The 20,008-nt window shown below is 43.4% G+C and overlaps 1 protein-coding gene across 5 annotated transcripts; it reads right to left on the minus strand.

Moving 5' to 3' along the window:
• Positions 1 to 163: 163 nt before the first annotated feature.
• scube2 (signal peptide, CUB domain, EGF-like 2) lies at positions 164 to 19,799 on the minus strand. 5 transcript variants are annotated; one of them, XM_052462611.1, is made up of 22 exons: positions 19,639 to 19,799; positions 18,977 to 19,093; positions 18,599 to 18,724; positions 18,167 to 18,301; positions 16,507 to 16,632; positions 16,278 to 16,394; positions 15,408 to 15,497; positions 14,659 to 14,775; positions 13,599 to 13,721; positions 12,943 to 13,059; positions 12,528 to 12,650; positions 12,019 to 12,135; positions 11,317 to 11,452; positions 9,811 to 9,944; positions 9,237 to 9,440; positions 4,321 to 4,491; positions 3,382 to 3,549; positions 2,927 to 3,088; positions 2,473 to 2,670; positions 1,982 to 2,134; positions 1,693 to 1,772; positions 164 to 1,503 (listed from the first exon to the last, which is right to left on the minus strand). In XM_052462611.1, the coding sequence occupies exons 1-22, from the start codon at positions 19,724 to 19,726 to the stop codon at positions 1,357 to 1,359; spliced, it is 2,949 nt and encodes a 982-aa protein (XP_052318571.1). In that variant the 5' UTR covers positions 19,727 to 19,799; the 3' UTR covers positions 164 to 1,356. The 5 variants fall into 5 exon arrangements, with proteins under 5 accessions (XP_052318571.1, XP_052318570.1, XP_052318569.1 ...); XM_052462610.1 differs by lacking the exons at positions 9,811 to 9,944; positions 11,317 to 11,452; positions 12,019 to 12,135; XM_052462609.1 differs by lacking the exons at positions 9,811 to 9,944; positions 11,317 to 11,452; positions 12,019 to 12,135 and having other exon boundaries at positions 9,237 to 9,443.
• Between the last annotated feature and the right edge of the window lie 209 nt (positions 19,800 to 20,008).

Below are 20,008 nucleotides of genomic sequence, written 5' to 3' on the forward strand. Positions count from 1 at the left end.
TTAATTCAAGAGCAAAAACAATTATAACTAATGTAACACAATAACTTATGTTATAGAGCCTATATAAAAAACGACATTATTAATGTATTATTTGGATTTGGACATTGTTGCTTATATTGAAAATAGCATATCAGAAAGTAAAAGAAGTCAAGCAAAAGCACAATTATGTTTATTCACTTTATTTACAACATATTATATGTACAAACATAAAAATATAGACATACATTTATCTGCTAAGTCATAAGTGAATAGAGCAATTCTATTTCACAAACCTCTCGTTCCATATCTGGAATGTATAATCTCACCTGATCCCCCTCATATTGCTCTACATTTCTAGTCACACCCTCAATAATCTCACTTCTATGAGTAGTGAAAAGTAGTCTTTGGTAGCTGTTTGAATGATCATAGTGAAGAGCTAGTCTTGATCCATGGGCATCTGTTGTTCACTCAAAGCCCAGTGGCATGGAGTATTCATTGTCCAGTCATTTTTAAAGTACAACTATGTTTTCAGGACAGCAAAAATACAGGTTGTGAAGGGATGTGTCGATACTGCACACGTGTCAGGAATGCAGTTAACTACAATACGTTAACATTTTCATCTAATACTTTTTACACAATATACAATACATTCATAAGGATAATTTATTTTGTGGTATCACAATGCTTTAAAGTTCCCACCATCAGGTCACATTTGTGCTATATTCTTTTCTCATATTCAGGCATATTTCTGTCAACAATTCTAATCTAAATGTGAAACATGACTTTAATAATGTATGTTATAAGTATACACTATCTATGTGGTTGACATTTAGCATAAACCTCAGTTAACTTGTTATACATAATCAAGAGTATTTTCTCATCCGCTTTCTATGCTATTGGTGAAAGTTCCATTTACCATAATTATTTTCAAGATGTTGTTGTTACTCCCGTATGCAAATCGAAGCTTTCATGAATTTAAATGCTAACAATCAAATCAGCTTACCACTTCAAGCTTTATTCCTGAGACTGAAAGTTTAAAATCAAAAGGAAAAGACAGTCTGTCTAAATGTTGCAATGCTCACGCACAGGGGTGTATGGAAGTATCAGAGATAGATGTGGTATCGAAGTACAAAAAACATAGCTCTAGAATGTAGACCAGATGTGACAGCGGGAGCTGACACTTGTCTGCACCATGACAGTCCACTGCCCACCTATTCCCAGAAGGTCCAATTGAAGTCCATTTGAGGAAAGTGTCTGAGGCCATCTCTCTTAGTCAACTCTAGACTCAGTCAGTCTCTGTGCAGGCAGGAGAAGTAAAGGACTCTTTTCTCAGGAGTATCCGAGATATCCACAAAGCAACTTGATGATAGTGCCTTCTTAAGGGCGAAGGAATCTCAAGACTTTAGAACGTAGAAATCGGATGAAGGATTTGGGGAACATTTCTCTTGACTCCTGTGCTGTGTAGTTGAAGAAGTTCTGTGGGTGGGCCAATACATCAAACAGTGCCTTCATAAGCTTCTTGTCCTGAGAAAAAAATGTCAACCAAAAATTAGTACAGGTTGGAGTTCAATCTCAGACAGAGCCAACAATCATCTGACATTTTTACGTTGGTGCTCAAGTGAAGTTTGCATCCTGAATTTCTTATTGTGTCCACAAGAGGGTAGTATATGGCAGACAAAAGCTTTTTCCACAGGAAATACATGAAATCTTTACCTTGAGAATTTCTTGGTGATTTTCAGAGGCATATAATCTTCCATCTCTGACTATATCTTCAATGAGTTCCTGGTAGTCCTCTGAAACATATATCATATATAAACATACCCAAGAGTATATTTCTATATTATTTGTGCAATTGGAAGTAGGTGACAAATTTGTGGTATTATGTAGACCTATCCAGACTTAAAATTCAAAATTAAATAATATTTCACAGACACTTGATCCATTGTTTTTAAGCATGTGTCATTTAAATGTCAATATTTCCACCATTAAGCATGTCTCTTACCATCATAGGTCACATAAGGGACTTGGAAGCCCTTCCCACTGTTCCCTTCATTCGATTTAAACTGTATCCACAGCCTCTTGGAGCGAGAGGTGAAGGCAATAGGCCGTTCATAGGTCTGGCAGGTCTCATAGGTCGTCACAGAGTTGGAGAGAGCTGTGAATTGAGGATATGGTCACATTATGACAAATCAAACACTAGCACCATTCATTACTCTGAAGGTAGCCAGATCTAATGGTCTATTAGAAGCCCATAGTAACCCCCATGATCTCTGAGAGGTGCTATCCTATTATGCAGAACCTCCTACCAACACTGCCACCATCTTATAATGCTAAAGACATTCATCACCAACATCTGGTCACCTGCAGTGAAATCTCATTAATACTGTAGCACCATGATAACACCCAGTCACCTAACAAGCTCTAACCTCCAACACGACACACAGAAAAGACAGATGCATGCATGCACACACACACAGAAAAACAAACACTCACAGCTCTTTCTCATGACCAGGTAGTCTCCACACTCATCCTCGATGGGGAGGAAGATCTCTGGGACCACGATGAGGATTCTGCGCTTGGGCGGTGGGTTGATGGTCCAGGTGCACTCGATGTTGGCTGGGTAGTTCCCTGGGTAGTTGGGAGACTCGATGTAGCCAGTGAAATCTCCCATCTCTCCACCACAGTGTCTGTCTGTGAGGTGACAAGATAGTGTCAAATAGTTTATGCTGACTTGGTGCTGCGACGCTAATTATCTACAGTAGCATCCCAAAGCAGGACAGGAACAATATTTATTTGAGAACAGTAGAGAAACCTGCATGTAGTTTTAGTTTACTCTATGTGTAGTCATTAAGTACATCTAAAGTGTGAAGCCATGAACACACAAATACATACACATGCACGCACAAACGTACGCATACACAGACAACTCTTGTGTGAACATACATACTTTTGCACTGCATGATGTTGGTGGAGCCATCAAAGTCGGTGGTGGTATTTCCTGGGCAGGAGATGCAGTAATTCTGACCAAACTCCATCTGATACGTTCCCATGGGACAACGGATACAGCGGTGTGTGCTGGTGTTGTAGTAATGTCCCGGTGAACACTGGACTAAGGGAGCAGAATGGAGTGTACCACGGTTTAGCACCTCTCAAACACCAACATACACCAACATGAACCAATGTAGTATATTTACATAAAACAGAAACTGCAGGAGCGTTCCCTTAAAAATCCAGAGTGTCTTCCAAATGCCACCCTATTCCCTATATAGTGCACTACTTTTGACCAGGGTCCATAGAGCTCTGGTAAAAGTTATACATTGTGTAGGGAATAGGGTGGCATTTGGGACTCACATCCAGACTTTATAGGCATAACTACATGGGATGGATAAGCTGACCCCTCACCTTTGGTCTCACACTCCTGGAAGGACACGGCACCATTGTGTTTGGTGACCAGGTTTCCTCCACAGTGGAAACAGGAAGTGCGGCCCACCTCTGGCTGGTAGGTACCCAGGGGACAGGGCAGACAAAGGATGAAGCCATCATGGGAGAACTGACCAGGGGGACATTGACCTGGGAAAACAACAGAGGATTGCTCAGAGGGAAACTTGTTTTACTCAGTCTGCTCAAAGCATCATTTCCATCGTACATGTGGTCATTTAGCAGACAGACACTCTTATCCAGAGCGACTTAAAGACGAGCACTCTTCCACAACAAGACTACGTTCCGGGAGAGCAGATGTCCGTGGAGTGATGTAACGCAAGGACATTATCTGCCATGGAACAACTTCTCTCATATCTCCTGACTGACTTGAACAAACTGTCTCTCCCCATAGCTCTTTTTTGTTTAGTCTATTGGTGGGGAAAGCAGGAGATGGGATCTGTGGCTTAGCCACAAATAGACTGTGATAACAGTGTTTGGGGGGGGGGTGAAAACATGGTGGCCCCTTCTTCTCTTTATTCAGGAGTGGGCAGGGGCCGGGTGTGGCAGTTTAATTCAAACAGGGCTTGAATGTTCCGAGGCTTACACAACTTTATACAAAGCAGAACATCTGCCTGTGGGGAGATTTTGATCAGGGTATCACTCCTTCCTGTGTATTTCATATATACTCATAACAGGATGTGATTCTGACTGGGAGACTAGTTTTAAGATCACTTTTTTAAAAGATCCAACCATGAGGGAAAACTATGCCAAGGTCTTTGAAGGAGCTCAGTGTATTTTGCTGCAGTTATCTTTATGATTATTATGGTTGATTAAGTAAGTGTCCAAGGTGACTCATGTCTCATGTCTTGTACACAGTTAGGAAATACATGATTACTCATATCCTCAACTCTTGAGCCTTACCTCCACACTCAGAGATATTCCGCGCCCCAACCGACCTGGGGCTTCCTCTCACCTCTGGCCCTGGGCAGACCTCGCAAGAATTCTTCCCCTCTTCATCTTGGTACATTCCAGCTGGACACAGAACACACCTTCCCTGATCCCTGTCATAGTACGTTCCAACAGTGCAGCTCACTAGCAAAAAGTAGAAGAATGAGGCAGATTGGCTAGATAATAGGGATGCTACACACACACACACACACACACACACTGGCATTCAAGCCCACCCCAAGAGGCCCAGTGTTAAGCTGCTAAAAAGGCATTGCAAATCGACCTGCTGCAGCTATGCACAAATAAAGACATAAGAGCGCTGAGCTGCTCTCCAGATGCTTTTGTGTCCCACATCAAACAAGTTCTTACACTTTACATAACACCGGTGTGCATTGGGGAAAGAACTCTACATACCATCCTAAGCACCCTCACCTCTACCAAAGCACACACAGAGCCAGTCAAAATGAGTGTTTGTCTGTTATCTCACAAGAGCGTGCAAAGCCTGATTACAGGGATGCACACCATCAGCTTTCATTTTTCCCTTTTCATGTTTTACTTTGTAGAACAACGTCTCTAATTTATGTTTTAATTATTGTGTGTCTGGTGATGTCAAGAACTTCTTAAAGGGGGAAATTACATCTAATCATCTCTCCGAACAGAGAGCAGTGAAGTGAAATCATTTTGCGTTTTCATAAAAAAATATCCTTCAGGGAAATCTAAGTAAGAAGAGCTTTTCAGGAGAGAACCAGACATAATGAGTTAATGAGGAACACACAAAGCCTTTAATGCACATCCATTATATGTGCCTCAGCAACTTGATTTTCTTTGAGAAAGAAAATGTAATTCTCTCAAGAGCAGTTAATTTTTTCTGCCTTTTGTTTATCCTGAATGACCATGAGGAGCCACCGTCGCATTGTCTCCACCAGCTTTTATTTGATGGAGAGAGTGAGAGAAGAGAAGAGAAGAGTGAGAGAGAGAAAAAAACTTGAAGCCTTTCAAATGCAGAGGCAATTCTATAGAGTCCTCGAATTGATGGCCCCAAAGAGGTTTAAAAGACCTTTCACCTCTATTCAAGTATTTGATGACATAGGCAAACACTATGGTATCACAATGGTAAGGAGCTGAACCCAATAAAAGGGGTCAGAGTTCTGAATCCACCCATTCTGCCTGCCCCAATCACTTCTTGCGCCTATCAAGCAGAGGCCCAAACAGCTGATGCTAATTAATTCCCATGGTGTTGCTGAAGTCAATTCTCTGCAGCAGTTTAGTGGCTGGGGTCATGCAGAGTGGCCCTGACTGAGGGGGGATATAGCACTCAAACTCCCAGCTTGAATCAACAGCACTTCCTAATCATCTCCAATGTTAAAATGAACATGCACTATTTTACGTAACAGAGATCAGGAGAATACTTGTACACAGGGTTTCAGACACTACACACTGGCAAGTTTTGCTGTTGGCTATTGTTGTTTTTTCATAGTAATACAGTCATTCTGCCCCATTAAGTGGTCTGAAACTAAAGTCCAACATACAGCTGATTCTTATACTGGGTTGAGGCATACGGAAATGCAAATGTTGTTGTTGATCAGTCATGAATGATTTAAATGCAGCAAAAAAAGAAATGTCCCTTTTTCAGGACCCTGTCTTTCAAAGATAATTCATAACAATCCAAATAACTTCACAGATCTTCATTGTAAAGGGTTTAAACACTGTTTTCCATGCTTGTTTAATGAACCATAAACAATTAATGAACATGCACCTGTGGAACAGTCATTAAGACACTAAAGAGGCCTTTCTACTAACTCTGAAAAACACCAAAAGAAAGATGGCCAGGGTCCCTGCTCATCTGCGTGAACATGCAAGGTGGCATGAGGACTGCAGATGTGGCCAGGGCAATTAACTGCAATGTCCGTACTGTGAGACACCTAAGACAGCGCTAAAGGAGACAGGATGGAAAGCTGATCATCCTCGCAATGGCAGACCACGTGTAACAACACCTGCACAGGATCGGTACAACCGAACATCACACCTGCGGGACAGGTACAGGATGGCAACAACAACTGTCTGAGTTACACCAGGAACGCACAATCCCTCCATCAGTGCTCAGACTGTCTGCAATAGGCTGGGAGAGGCTGGACTGAGGGCTTGTAGGCCTGTTGTAAGGCAGGTGCTCACTAGACATCACCGGCAACAACATCGCCTATGAGCACAAACCCACTGTCGCTGGACCAGACAGGACTGGCAAAAAGTGCTCTTCACTGACGAGTCGCGGTTTTGTCTTACCAGGGGTGATGGTCGGATTCGCGTTTATCGTCGAAGGAATGAGCGTTACACGGAGGCCTGTACTCTGGAGCGGGATCGATTTGGAGGTGGAGGATCCATCATGGTCTGGGGTGGTGTGTCACAGCATCATCGGACTGAGCTTATTGTCATTGCAGGCAATCTCAATGCTGTGCGTAACAGGGAAGACAACCTCCTCCCTCATGTGGTACCCTTCCTGCAGGCTCATCCTGACATAACCCTCCAGCATCACAATGCCACCAGCCATACTGCTCGTTCTGTGCGTGATTTCCTGCAAGACAGGAATGTGAGTGTTCTGTCATGGCCAGCGAAGAGCCCGGATCTCAATCCCTAAGAGCACGTCTGGGACCTGTTGGATCGGAGGGTGAGGGCTAGGGCCATTCCCCCAGAAATGTCTGGGAACTTGCAGGTGTCTTGGTGGAAGTGTGGGGTAACATCTCACAGCAAGAACTGGCAAATCTGGTGCAGTCCTTGAGGAGGAGATGCACTGCAGTACTTAATGCATAGGTGGCCACAGCAGATACTGACTGTTACTTTTGATTTTGACACCCCCTTTGTTCAGGGACACATTATTCCATTTCTGTTAGTCACATGTCTGTGGACCTTGTTCAGTTTATGTCTCAGTTGTTGAATCTTGTTATGTTATGTTCATACAAATATTTCCACATGTTAAATTTGCTGAAAATAAATGCAGTTGACAGTGAGAGGACGTTTCTTTTTTTGCTGAGTTTAGAATGAAAAAAAACTCTGATTAAACATAGGAGATATTTCACCAGTTGGTTTATTGGAATACTGCCGGGTACTATATAATGAGATTCATAACGTTCACAATTTGGTTAGAGAGAAAGAGCTCTAGATATTTTATGAGTGAGGAATAAGAAGGCATTGCTTTCTCTCAGTACTAGTGAGGCTGAGGCCATGTTGTTTGGAGGATTTCTCTCCCAACTGAAGCAGTGAGAACAAGCCCCAATGGGATTTACAATGGAGTGGGCAAACTGAAAGGGTTAAACTGCACTTAGTGAGCTAAACCAGGGGTGGAGGGAAAAATGTTGCTCCTTTATAGAGCTGGGGGTTACGGCTCCCTTTCAGCCCCACTTCCAAATGACATGTCTACACCCCTGCCTGTCCACTGCTCTGCTTAATGATCATCTGAAACTAACTGCAGTGTGGGAATCCTACACACGGGTAACTTTACTCTTCTGAGTTATTTTTTGTTTTACGACTTAAGATTTACTTATGAGGTAAGTCATATGAAACACAAAAACAACAAGCAACAAAGCTACAAAGCAAAATCAACAGCTAAGGGTCATTTGAATCCAGCACAAAATGTTAGTCTCCTGTTATTTGGAGGTAGAAAGAAACGGACACCAGCGAGAGTTCACTTCGCTGGGGATACCTTGGATTAAGGGATGCTTGGTTTGTAAAACTTAGACTATTTCCCTCTTGTGTGAAAATCAATACATTTAACCAGCTATGGGCAGTCTTTATTCCTAAAAAGCTCTATGAACCAGAATGGATCAAACACCATCCTTCCCCCACTCAAACCCCTCCACCCTCACACACTCAACCCCCTCCACCCTCACCCCCTCAACCCCCTCCATCCTCACCCCCTCAACCCCCTCCATCCTCACCCCCTCAACCCCCTCCATCCTCACCCACTCAACCCCCTCCATCCTCACCCACTCAACCTCAATAAGGATGGGGGAAAGAGAGGAGAGCTCTGGATCAAGACAGAGGCAGGCTAGAACAACTTTGAGAGGTCGGTCTACAATAGTCTTCAGACCCCTTAAATATGGTGGCTTGGATCAGATTCAGACAGGGGCTCTAGAGGTAGACGACCAATCATTACAGAGTTAACGGTGGACAGAAAACAGACTCTCTTCTACTGACCACACTGAGACAGCGAGGCAGAATGCAGCAGCAGGCAGTGGGCTTACTGTGAGGCCCTGAACTGGGGCCACGCAGCTCTCTGCTCCCCTCCCCTCCGACAGAGAAAACACATGCCAGCCTCCTTTCCACTGCTGATGTTGACAGGGTGTCATTAAAGCTAATAGACTTTTCCTCCATTATGGCTGTAAAACTAAATAGGACCAGCGGAATCAACAGCAAAAGCTAGCGTCTGCCATCACTCCTTCTGTCGCACTTTATCCCACGGAGATGCTGGAAGATCTCCTAGCTTTGCGAGCCAGTCAACAACGGGCTCTCTTTTCTCTGTGTGAGCAAGCACTCCCCATATTAGCTCATTACAGCATGTCGGCACCCAAATATGGCAGTAATCTGGCCGACACCTGCTCCAAATCCAATCAATAAACAAACCTGTCTAAATATATCTTGCTGGCATGGCTATGACTATGAGCTGCTCTGTGTGGGAGCCAGGACTAGACTCCAGGGGTGGCTCAGATACAGGCAGAAACAGATACAGGTAGATGCTAAATCTTATGATACTCAGAACACTCAAGATGCTACTCATTTTATACATACATTTATAACTAAATCTTATGATACTCAGAACACTCAAGATGATACTCATTTTATACATACATTTATACCTATATCTTATGATACTCAGAACACTCAAGATGCTCACTCACCACACTTCCTGTCCACCAGTACCTGCCCTTTCCCACAGTGTTCCGGCAGGTCCACTGGCCGCGCCAGCCTCTTGGCCAGCTCATAGTTAGAGCCAGCGAAGTGGAGGTGGAACTGCTCCCGGTGGATGGACTTCCTCAGGGTACGGATAGTCTTCCTCAGCCTCTTCTCTGAGCGCCGGCGCACACAGCCCAGGTCACAGCTCTCTGCTGAGAGAAACACCAGATACCAAAACTGTCCTTGCAACGCAATGAGACCACAATACACACGCAAACAAAACCACACACACATACCGGTACTAAAATAGACAGACACACACACTTGTGTACATATCCATTCCAACACACAGACACCAGAACATTTGATCAACCACTTGCTCCCTCAGAATACAAGAGAAACCTCCAAACCTACACCTTCCCCAAAGATCCCACCACCTCAAAACACCACATCAAAACAGGAGATACTTTAACATGTTTGGCTTGTTAAGTGATGAAAAGCAAGAGCAGAGAGAGAATCAGGAAGCAGAGTGTCAGCCAGAGGACTGGGGTCACAGCAGGGCAGGGCAGAGAGACCAACCTGTTACCTCCTCTAGGTTCACATCCAACTCAAACTCAGCCGTGATGGAAGAGCCCTCCTCCTCGTAACCCGCCTTCCTGCCGTGGCGGCTCTGCATCCGGGGGCCAGACGAGCTGCAGCGCAAGCGCACATAGCTGAACTGGACGTTCTCCGTGAAGGGGGACCTGCTGTCTGTGGACACGACCAGCCACACAGGACATGGACACGCACAAACACATGCATGCACGGAGACAAACACACACACACACACACATGCATGCACGGAGACAAACACACACACACATGCATGCATAGAGACAAACACACACACACATGCATGCATGCACGGAGACAAACACACACACACATGCATGCATAGAGACAAACACACACACACACACACATGCATGCATGCACGGAGACATACACACACATGCATGCATGCACGGAGACAAACACACACACACATGCATGCATAGAGACAAACACACACACACATGCATGCATGCACGGAGACAAACACACACACACATGCATGCATAGAGACAAACACACACACACACACGTTACTGAATAACTATATGGTGTATAACTGGTTAACTGTAGCAGGTAGAGTGAGGATAAAACTTAATTGCAATGTCACAACACTTAAATCTAAGGAGATTATATCCTTTGTGTGGTTTTATTTTTTATTTAACCTTTATTTAACTAGGCAAGTTAGTTAAGAACAAATTCTTATTTTACAATGACGGCCTACACCGGCCAAACCCTCCCCTAACCCGGACAACACTGGGCCAATTGTGCACCGCCCTATTGGACTCCCGATCACGGCTGGTTGTGATACAGTCCGGGATCGAACCAGGGTCTGTAGTGATGCCTCTAGCACTGTTCAAGTACTGATGTTTCTTATCATTCTTTAAAAAGCAGTGACTTCTCTGTGTATCCTGTTAAACATGCACTCTTTTCCTCCTGCCCTTTTTGTTGCCTTTGGACAGGGGGGTAACGAGAGGCGAATGGGAAAAGCTCTCTTTTCGTTGCCTTTGGACAGGGGGGTAACGAGAGGCGAATGGGAAAAGTTCCCTTTTTGTTGCCTTTGGACAGGGGGGTAACGAGAGGCGAATGGGAAAAGTTCCCTTTTTGTTGCCTTTGGACAGGGGGGTAACGAGAGGCGAATGGGAAAAGTTCCCTTTTTATTTGAACACCATGCCGGAACTCATTGTAGAAAATATTTTATCCAACAATCGGAAGTCTGTTTGAATGATAGCTGGGTAAGGGCCAAGTGAAAGGCATGCTATGGCTAATTACGTTTTCCCCTGTCAATGCCATCCAATGTGCAGTGCTGAGACATTCAAAACATTTCAGACTGCACTACTTCCCCCCACGTATTTCTTTCATATTTAGCTCACTCCCAGTTTACTACAATCTAAGCAGCCTCGGGGTTTGGTTCCTGTTATCAAGTTTGTTGCATGATATGTAGGCAGTGCCAGGTTAATCTGCATTGTTTTAATGAATGAGGAGCTGTTGGACTTGTTAGAAGCCTCTGTACCTGAGTGAGCTGCGTTCAGGCTCTCCTTCAGCCTCTCTTGACTACGTTTCAAGTTGCACTTTCCTGTGCCAGACTTAAAAGTGGCTGTGGTCTTAATTCGCAGGAAACTTGACATTTCTGGTCCTACGGTACATAGGAAATAATAGCACATTGTTAATCTTTGATAAAAAGGAAAAATCCCTGAATACTGAAGACTTGATTTGGTATGACGTTGTTTTGTCTTTATATGTTATGTTTCTGGTTGTTTAGGTCAGGCTGGAGTGACAGAGGCTGATGCAGATCTGTGATGGTGTGTACTTGCCCAAGCAATACGAGCCACTTCCATTCCTTTGTGCTCCAGCCAAGCAAGGCAGAGGCATTCCACAGGTCACTGTATAAGAATCCTCCGTCCCTGTAAACGCACACAGGGGCATGAGACAGGCCACCAAAGACAAAAGGCAGAGCCACAAAAGGCCTGGTCGCCAAAAGCAAACAGATGGGTGCTGGAACATGAGACAGCGCTGCTCTGCAGACTGATAGTAGTAGTAACTCAATTTGTGTCCCAAATGGTACCCTATTTCCTGTATAGGGCACTACCCTTGACCAGAGCCATGTGGGCCCTGGACAAAAGTTGTGTAAAATAAAGGGAATAGGGTGCCATTTGGGATGCAGACCAATAGTAGTAGTAGTAACTGATAACTCACCACTGGTGATGTGGACCTGGGACTGGCAGGTCAGGTAGCAGCGGTCACCTCCCTCCTGCCTGCTGCAGTTTAAGGTCGGTTTAGAGGGGAGCTTTGTTGCTGGGAAACCCTCTGCCTCTAGATGGAAACCATAACAAACTCACAGGTAAAGTGCAGACTTTGGCCGTGGTAGAAAGACAGACAGACGGAGGAGGGTAGAAGTTGTGAGAAGTTTTGGGAAAAGAGTGAAATCTATCCAAGGAGAAGAAGAAAATGGGAACAGCAGCAATTGCCTTTATTCTACTTTTGTCCCAGGTTTTAAACCAAAGGCCAGAGAGAAAAACAGAGCAGTAAAGAGAAAGAGAAGAAAATAACTCAAAGTATCTCCTGTTTTTAGTCCCCAAAAGTTTCAAAACATACATGTGGTACACATGTATGATTTTATGTCAAAAACAGTTGACCAAAAACTTTTATCACAACACACCCCAAACCGTCTAGAGCCCCCCAGGCCTGAAGGGGCACTGTCTTACCGATACAATCCTTTTTGTTCCAGTGTAGCTTATAACCAGGGTGGCACTGGCACTCAAACCCACCCATGGTGTTCACACAACCCTGCTCACAACCTCCATTGTTCACACTGCACTCATTTATGTCTGAGAAGAAAGCAGGGAAAACATCCATATGTTATTCTCAGCATCTCTCACCTCACCTCATTCACAAAGCATCCATTATTTTTTCAGCAAAAACGACTAAAAACACCACAATTAACTATTCAGAATGGTGTGAAATGCTATAGATGGTACCAAAGCCCTTTCCCCATAAACATAATACCCTATACACATTAGTTTATAGAAAACCCAAACATGAACTATTCAGAATGGTGTCAAAGCCCTTTCCCCATACCATAAGTATAATACCCCATAAGCATTAGTTTTATAGTCTTACCTCCACAGTGGGCCAGTCCATACAGGGTGTACCCTTTGTTGCAAACGCACTCAAAACCACCAGGGGAGTTCACACACGTGTGACCACATGTCCTTTTGAAATAACACTCGTCTATATCTGTCATTAAAAGCAGAGGGATATTATTTTTCAATTTAAGGTAGTAGAAATTGGGGTTTTAAATGGTACAGCATGGTATCACTAGGTGATGAATTGTGGCATTGTCTTTTGATAGTTAATTTTAGAGACAGCAGTATCTTAATGACGAGTTGTATCAGAGGGATGAAATCAGTTTGAACTAAACGTTAAGCTTTAAACTAGCATGTTAAGGATCTTCAGAGGAATTCTTCAAGTCAATACTGGCAAACCGTTCAGCCTCCTACTCTCATTGTCTTATCTTCCAAGCAGCACCTACACAGAACAAAAGCTCAGTATACTGTGCTGTCCCAGCCCCTTCCCCAGATGTAGGGTAGACAGGCAGGAGAGTGAAGAGAAGAGGCCTACCCTGGAAGGAGAGTGAAGAGAAGAGGCCTACCCTGACAAGAGAGTGAAGAGAAGAAGCCTACCCTGGCTGGAGAGTGAAGAGAAAAGGCCTACCCTGACAGGAGATTGAAGAGAAGAGGCCTACCCTGACAGGAGCGTGAAGAGAAGAGACCTACCCTGACAGGAGCGCTCGTCAGTAAGCAGTTTGAAGCCCTTCCAGCAGTTACACTCAAAGCTGCCGATGGTGTTCCTGCAGAAGTGGTCGCAACCGCCGTTGTGCAGCTCACACTCATTAATGTCTGTGAGAGGCAAATTATAAAACTGTTATTATTCAGACAAACATACACTCCCCTCCATATATATTTGGTCAGAGAAGCAATTTTTTTTAATGTGTCTCTATACTTAGGAGACGGTACATAATGTCAGCTTTTATTTGAGGGTATTTCGATACATATCTGTTTATCCATTTAGAAATGAAATAACTTGATGTATCTAGTCCCCCCATTTAAAGAAGTCACAAGTATATCACTTTTAGTGGGTTAAAGTTGTCAAAAGGTTAGCATTTGGTCCCATATTCCTTGCACGCAATGACTACATCATGTTTTGCCGTTTGTTTTGGTTGTGTTTTGGGTTATGTTTTGCCCAATAGGAACTGAATGGTGAATAATGTCTTCTGACATTTTGGAGTCACTTTTATTATAAGTAAGAATAGAAGATGTTTCTGAACTTCTACATTCTACATGGATGCTACCACGATTATGAATGATTTGTGAATAATGATTACAGAGGCAGAAAGAACAGTCTCTGGGACCAAATAATAAACTTTTGACTACTTTTATACACTATAAGTGAATTCGTCCAAATACTTTTTAATTATTCACATGGAGGACATTTGATACATAAACCTGACATTCTGTACTGCAGCCTCATATGAAACATTTGCTGGAGTATAGAGCCAAATGAGCCAAATGAAAAATGTTAGCTTCACTGTCCAAATACCTATGGAGGAGAGATGTGAAGCTTGTTAAATAAAAGTACATTGAACTGAATAATAAGAGATGGAGATGAAGATGGCCTGCCACCAAAATGGCACCTAATTCCCTATAAAGTGCATTACTTTTGACCAGAGCCCTATGGGCCCAGGTCAATAGTAGTGCACTAAATAGGAAATAGAGTGCCATTTGTAACTCAGACATAGAGATGGAGTTGAGGTTCTTGGTGGATGGCTGGTCTGACCTTTGCACGTCTTCCCGTCAGGCTGCAGAGTGAAGCCCACGGGGCAGCTGCAGCGTACCCCCGTGGATGTGTCCTTACACGTGGAGTCACACCCCCCGTTATTCACCGCACAGTTCTCTGAAAGGCCAGCGTTAATAGATTCAATGTCAACATGTTGCTGCTGTGTACTATACTGAATGAAGGGTTATACAATGCCTATACATTATGTACTGTCGTTACAGAGCTATTGCCAAAGTCTGGTTTTTAACCCTACCAACAGACATTGAGTAAACAACAGCAGTGGTCCTAGACACTGAGCTAGCAACCCAGTCACATACATACAGTCAATACAGTGTTTTACTAGGTGTGAACATTGACACAGAACACCATGACTGACAGTGCTATACATTGGGCAACCCAACGTTATCCCCATCCTAAACGGAAGGAAAACGTGAAATGTACCACACTGTCACAAAAGCATATTTTTCAGGGGAGGAATCGGGCGGTGAGAAAGTGAGGGTCCATAGTCATTTCACAGTTTGCTCGAAAGCCTGTGGAATGCCTTGGTTTACTGGGCCTTGCTCTTCTCCCCTCTGAAAAACACCTCTGGCTGATTCCTGGCAGCGTAACCCATGGCAACGAAAGTCATTCAAATAGTCCAACTGACAGAATCCTCTCAGTAGCTGAGTCTGTTTGGTTTTGTTATTTTAGTGTTGTAAAAGTAACAATGGGTAATAATAGTGGAATTTGTGCAATTATACAATTATTACCCATGAGCAGTCTGCGTTTGACACGTTTGTCCACCTCAGTGAAGGACGTGGCGTTGTGATCAGAGCTCTCAGTAGTTGTCTCGTCCCGCTCTGTAATACAGACAGTGGGTGACGTGAGTAACAGTCAGTAACCTAACCAACAGAATACACGTAGATACATACACAGTGTTTTAGTCTAACTAAAATAAACACAGGTCAACATTAAAGAAAATGGTTTGCACCAAGTTGCCTCCTGTTCTGTTCTGTCTGCTGATGCACAGTAGCTGAATTGCCCAGTGCACACCTTGGTGGTCTGTAAGTGTAGTCTACCTCCCCTGGATGTTTTTCTGTGTTCCTCTCTGGAACCAGAAGCATGGTGACACCTGAGACATGCAGTTTGGCTGTCTATGCGTGTGGCAGATAAGACAGGAGATGGAACTATGAGATGGAACTGGAGACAACTCAGTGATAATCATGGACCCCACACACACAGTAGCGCCGCGGGAGAAACAGATACTACCCACAGGCCTACTGTACGTCTCCTTCCTATCTGACGGCTGATGCTTATCATATCCACCATGTGCAAATGGAAGAAATACACACTCGCTGTCAGGAGAGAGATGGCAAGCTCCTCAAAAGGATTGCCATTTCATCCACAGGCTCAAGATGTGATCCAGGTGAGTTTCATTGGGTGAGAGTAACAAAAAGGAGGAGAATGAAGAAGTGTACAGATGGAAATATCTAGAAGGATCCGGTCCATTTCACCATTATTGACTAGGTCATCTGGTTTGCTATATGTAGAGATGCTTACAGGGGAGGAATCGGGCGGTGAGAAAGTGAGGGTCCATAGTAGTATGTAAGTAGGCCTGGATGTGGTTGATCAGCTCTTACCTACACAGGACCTGCCGTCAGGGTGCAGGGTGTACCTCACATGACACCTGCAGATGGGCCCCTGCTCCATGTCCTCGCAGGTGTGCTGGCAGCCCCCGTTACCATGGTTGCAGGTCACTAGGCCAATAACACAAAACTTGGGTCAATTCCAAAGTTCAACTCATGTGTTATCTAAACAAAACTCTTGGTTGAGCTGGCTAAACGATCAATCACAAAACTTCACACATACAGATGCAGCCTCTTTGGTTCTTGGCCAGCTCGAATCCTGGGCGGCATTCGCAGGCCACTCCTCCCTTGGGTGTCTCCTTGCAGATGTGAGCACAGCCATGCTCTTTATTCATACAGCTAAGGCCCTCTGGGAAAGAGAGGTTACACTTTACATTAGGTTTCTCCTATACCTGTGTAATAACACTGAAATACAGATGCAAAACAACTGACACTGAACAACACCAATGATGTCTGATGATAGATTATTGAAGACCCCTGACTAGAAATCTGACACAACCCTTTGGGGCATGGCCCAACAATAACACTTCCTCGAGAGGGCTGATGCATTCAGCTGACATGCAAGTGCAGTGGACCCCTCAAATGTGCAACTCCAAATGGACTGGGCTGACCTAGCTTTTTCAAGCCATGTCAAAAAGAGAGGGGAAAGAAAACCAAGTGGCTGGGAAAGGACAAAGAGTAAAGCCCACTGGCAGAGGCAGAGAGCTTTTCCCTGAAGGCAAACAGAAACAAAGCTAACAACCAACACTTTGAGTGGACACCCAGATAAGTACTTTATTTAATCAGATTTTACCGTGGTCAATCTACATATTCATATACTTTATACACTGAGTTGACAAAACATTAAGGACACCTACCTAATGTTAAGTTGCACCCCCCCCACACATAAACACAATCCATGTCTCAATTGTCTAAAGGCTTAAAAATCCTTCTTTAACCTGTCTCCTCCCCTTCATCTACACTGATTGAAGTGGATTTAACAGGTGACACCAATAAGGGATAATAGCTTTCACCCGGATTCACCTGGTCAGTCTATGTCATGGAAAGAACAGGTGTTACTAATGTGTTGTACACTCAATGTAGGTATATGCAGTAAGCCTCATATTTGGAAACTACTGATCTGAAGTACTTCCAAAATTGACAGATGTCCATAATGTTCTGTACACTCAGTGTGTATGGGAGTCAGAATCACACTATTATCTTCTATCCTAATACCATCATTGGCCTTTTCCCAGGTCACTGTAGAGAGCAGCTCCTTTATTCTTATGCTGCAACGGCTGAGTGGATGTGCTGGTAGGATTCGTAACTTTTCAAAGGGAAAACCAATGTAGTGAAGAACCTTTGGATCTCTTCATTGAATTTAGTGAGAATAAAACAACAATACTTGTGAGAGCTTTATTCTAATGTAAGACACAGGCCACAAAGCCCAAGTGTTGCAGTTATTAACTTGTTTTGTTCTCTGGGACACGGGGCTCCTTTTCCCACAGCATGGGCCCTTTGGAGCCCGACTGCTCTAGATAATGCCACAGAGAGGGGACCGATTTAACAGCTGTCATCCATCATTGTGCTGTCAATCACACTCTTGTATGTGAACATTCGAGAATTAGCTCCATAATTCTTTGCTGTGCCCCTGACACAGCTTAGTAGCCTACCTTAACACAAACACACATACACACACACACACACACATAAGGACGCACACACACACATAGACTGAGACACAACCATACAGAAACATGCATGGACTGAGACCCAACAGACATGCATGCACACACACGCACACACACACAGCCACAGAGAGACACATACTGTACATACACACATTTGAAGGTGGGAAGGAGAGTTGGAAGCCATCACAGGGCAGGTATTCCAGGGGTACTCACCCACAGAGCGGTGGATACATGTGTGCTGGTTGTCACTGAGGAAGAAGCCCTCTTTGCAGCTGCACTCATAACTCCCCATGGTGTTGACACATGTATACTGGCACCCTCCATTGTTGAAGACACACTCGTCCACATCTGCAGGCAGAGCCAGGACATGACTTCTCAGAACAATGAAATAACTGGATGAATGTTCATGAATTCCTAGGCTGTCTTCATGAAAACTAAAGAAATATTACAACAAATCTCTATTTACCTGGCTGCCACACATTGTTCAATGGTCTTAGCAGAATAGAAACGAATTCCCTATTGAAATTATACACTTTTAATGCCACCTTAATTCGCCGTATAGGCCTAAAGTTATATCTGCGAAATGATTGTCAAACACTCAATACATCAAATGTTGTTTACCTTGTAGTCTGAAATGTATCTTACCAAGACAATTATGTCCATCGTGCGCTAAATTGAATCCATCATGGCAAGTGCAACGATAATTGCCTGGTATGTTGTTACATTCGTGTACACAGCCACCATTGTACTCGATATCGCAATCATCGATGTCTAAAAGGGAGTCAAGTCGAGATTGATGAATGTTTGCCATTTGAGCATTTAATGGAAAAGGTTCCTTTCAAACAATGGGCCACATAATTGAAATGAAAAGTCATGCATTATGCCAAGGTATATGATATATAATCAAAATGTCATTGAAACTTGTCTTGAAATCCAAGGAACTATTGGTCCAAAGAATTCAAATGTGGATCCCAATACAAAAGGAAAGGAACAAGGAATTACAGAGCTAGAGGAGATAATTACCTTCACAATGTTTACCGTCGCCTTTAAAGCCTACTTTACACGAGCACTTGTAAGAGGCTTGGGTATTTTGACAAATAGCATCAATGTGACATCCATCACTTCCTTCTGCGCATGCATCTGGATTTGAAATCCACATTATGGCATAAAATGTTACCAGAAACAGCATTTCGTTATCTGTATTTTAGTCATGTACATTAAGATTATGATATTAATGTGGTCCTCATTAAATTCCCAATATTCAAATAAACACTGAATACTTTCTGTTAAATAGGTAAAAGTCTAATTCGCCAGGTTCTGAGTACTAAAGTTAACAAAACATTGATCCGATTGAACCTGATCCACTACTAAAATTAAGAAAGAATACAAGTCAGGACCCATTCCTTATCATTGGTACATTTGTTATTCATTTTATCTGAAAACAAGTGAGTAGGTTGGTTCAAATGTAGGACTTCGTTAAAAAAGCAAACAGACAAAAGAGATTCATGAAGTTCCAATTTTTACAATTGAAGCCAAAACTGAGTGGGCAAACTATAATAATGTAAAACAAAATAAAGTCTGCCAAGTAGTTGGAAACTATACATCATTTGAAAACAACAACAACATGAGCGCAAACACTCTTATAAAAGAGCATAAAAACAGCCTTTGAAACTCATACAACGCACCTGGATTCTCTAGAAGAGCGGCGATTTGGCGAGTATTTAACAAGAGCAAAAACAAACAAAATTCCCTTGCACTACAAATAGCTCCCATGGTGATATGATCCGAGTTTTGGAGGTGTCCTTAAAAGGACGCGTTTGCTCTGAAGTCTTGACCAAGTGTCCGCCTCATTCAGTCCGCTTCACGTGTGGATTTGGAAAGAGAAAAGAGTTTACGTGTGTGTGTGTGTCTGAGTGAGAGAGAGATAGTGTCTCTATTATTTTTAAACTTTATGAGTGTAATGCTTACTTGAGTTCTGATTGTTTATTTCACTTGTGTTTATTATCTATTACCCTTGTTTTGGCAATGTAAAAATGTTTCCTATGCCAATAAAGC

Source organism: Oncorhynchus keta, chromosome 14 (genome assembly GCF_023373465.1).
Source record: "Oncorhynchus keta strain PuntledgeMale-10-30-2019 chromosome 14, Oket_V2, whole genome shotgun sequence".
In the NCBI taxonomy this organism is placed as follows: domain Eukaryota; kingdom Metazoa; phylum Chordata; class Actinopteri; order Salmoniformes; family Salmonidae; genus Oncorhynchus; species Oncorhynchus keta.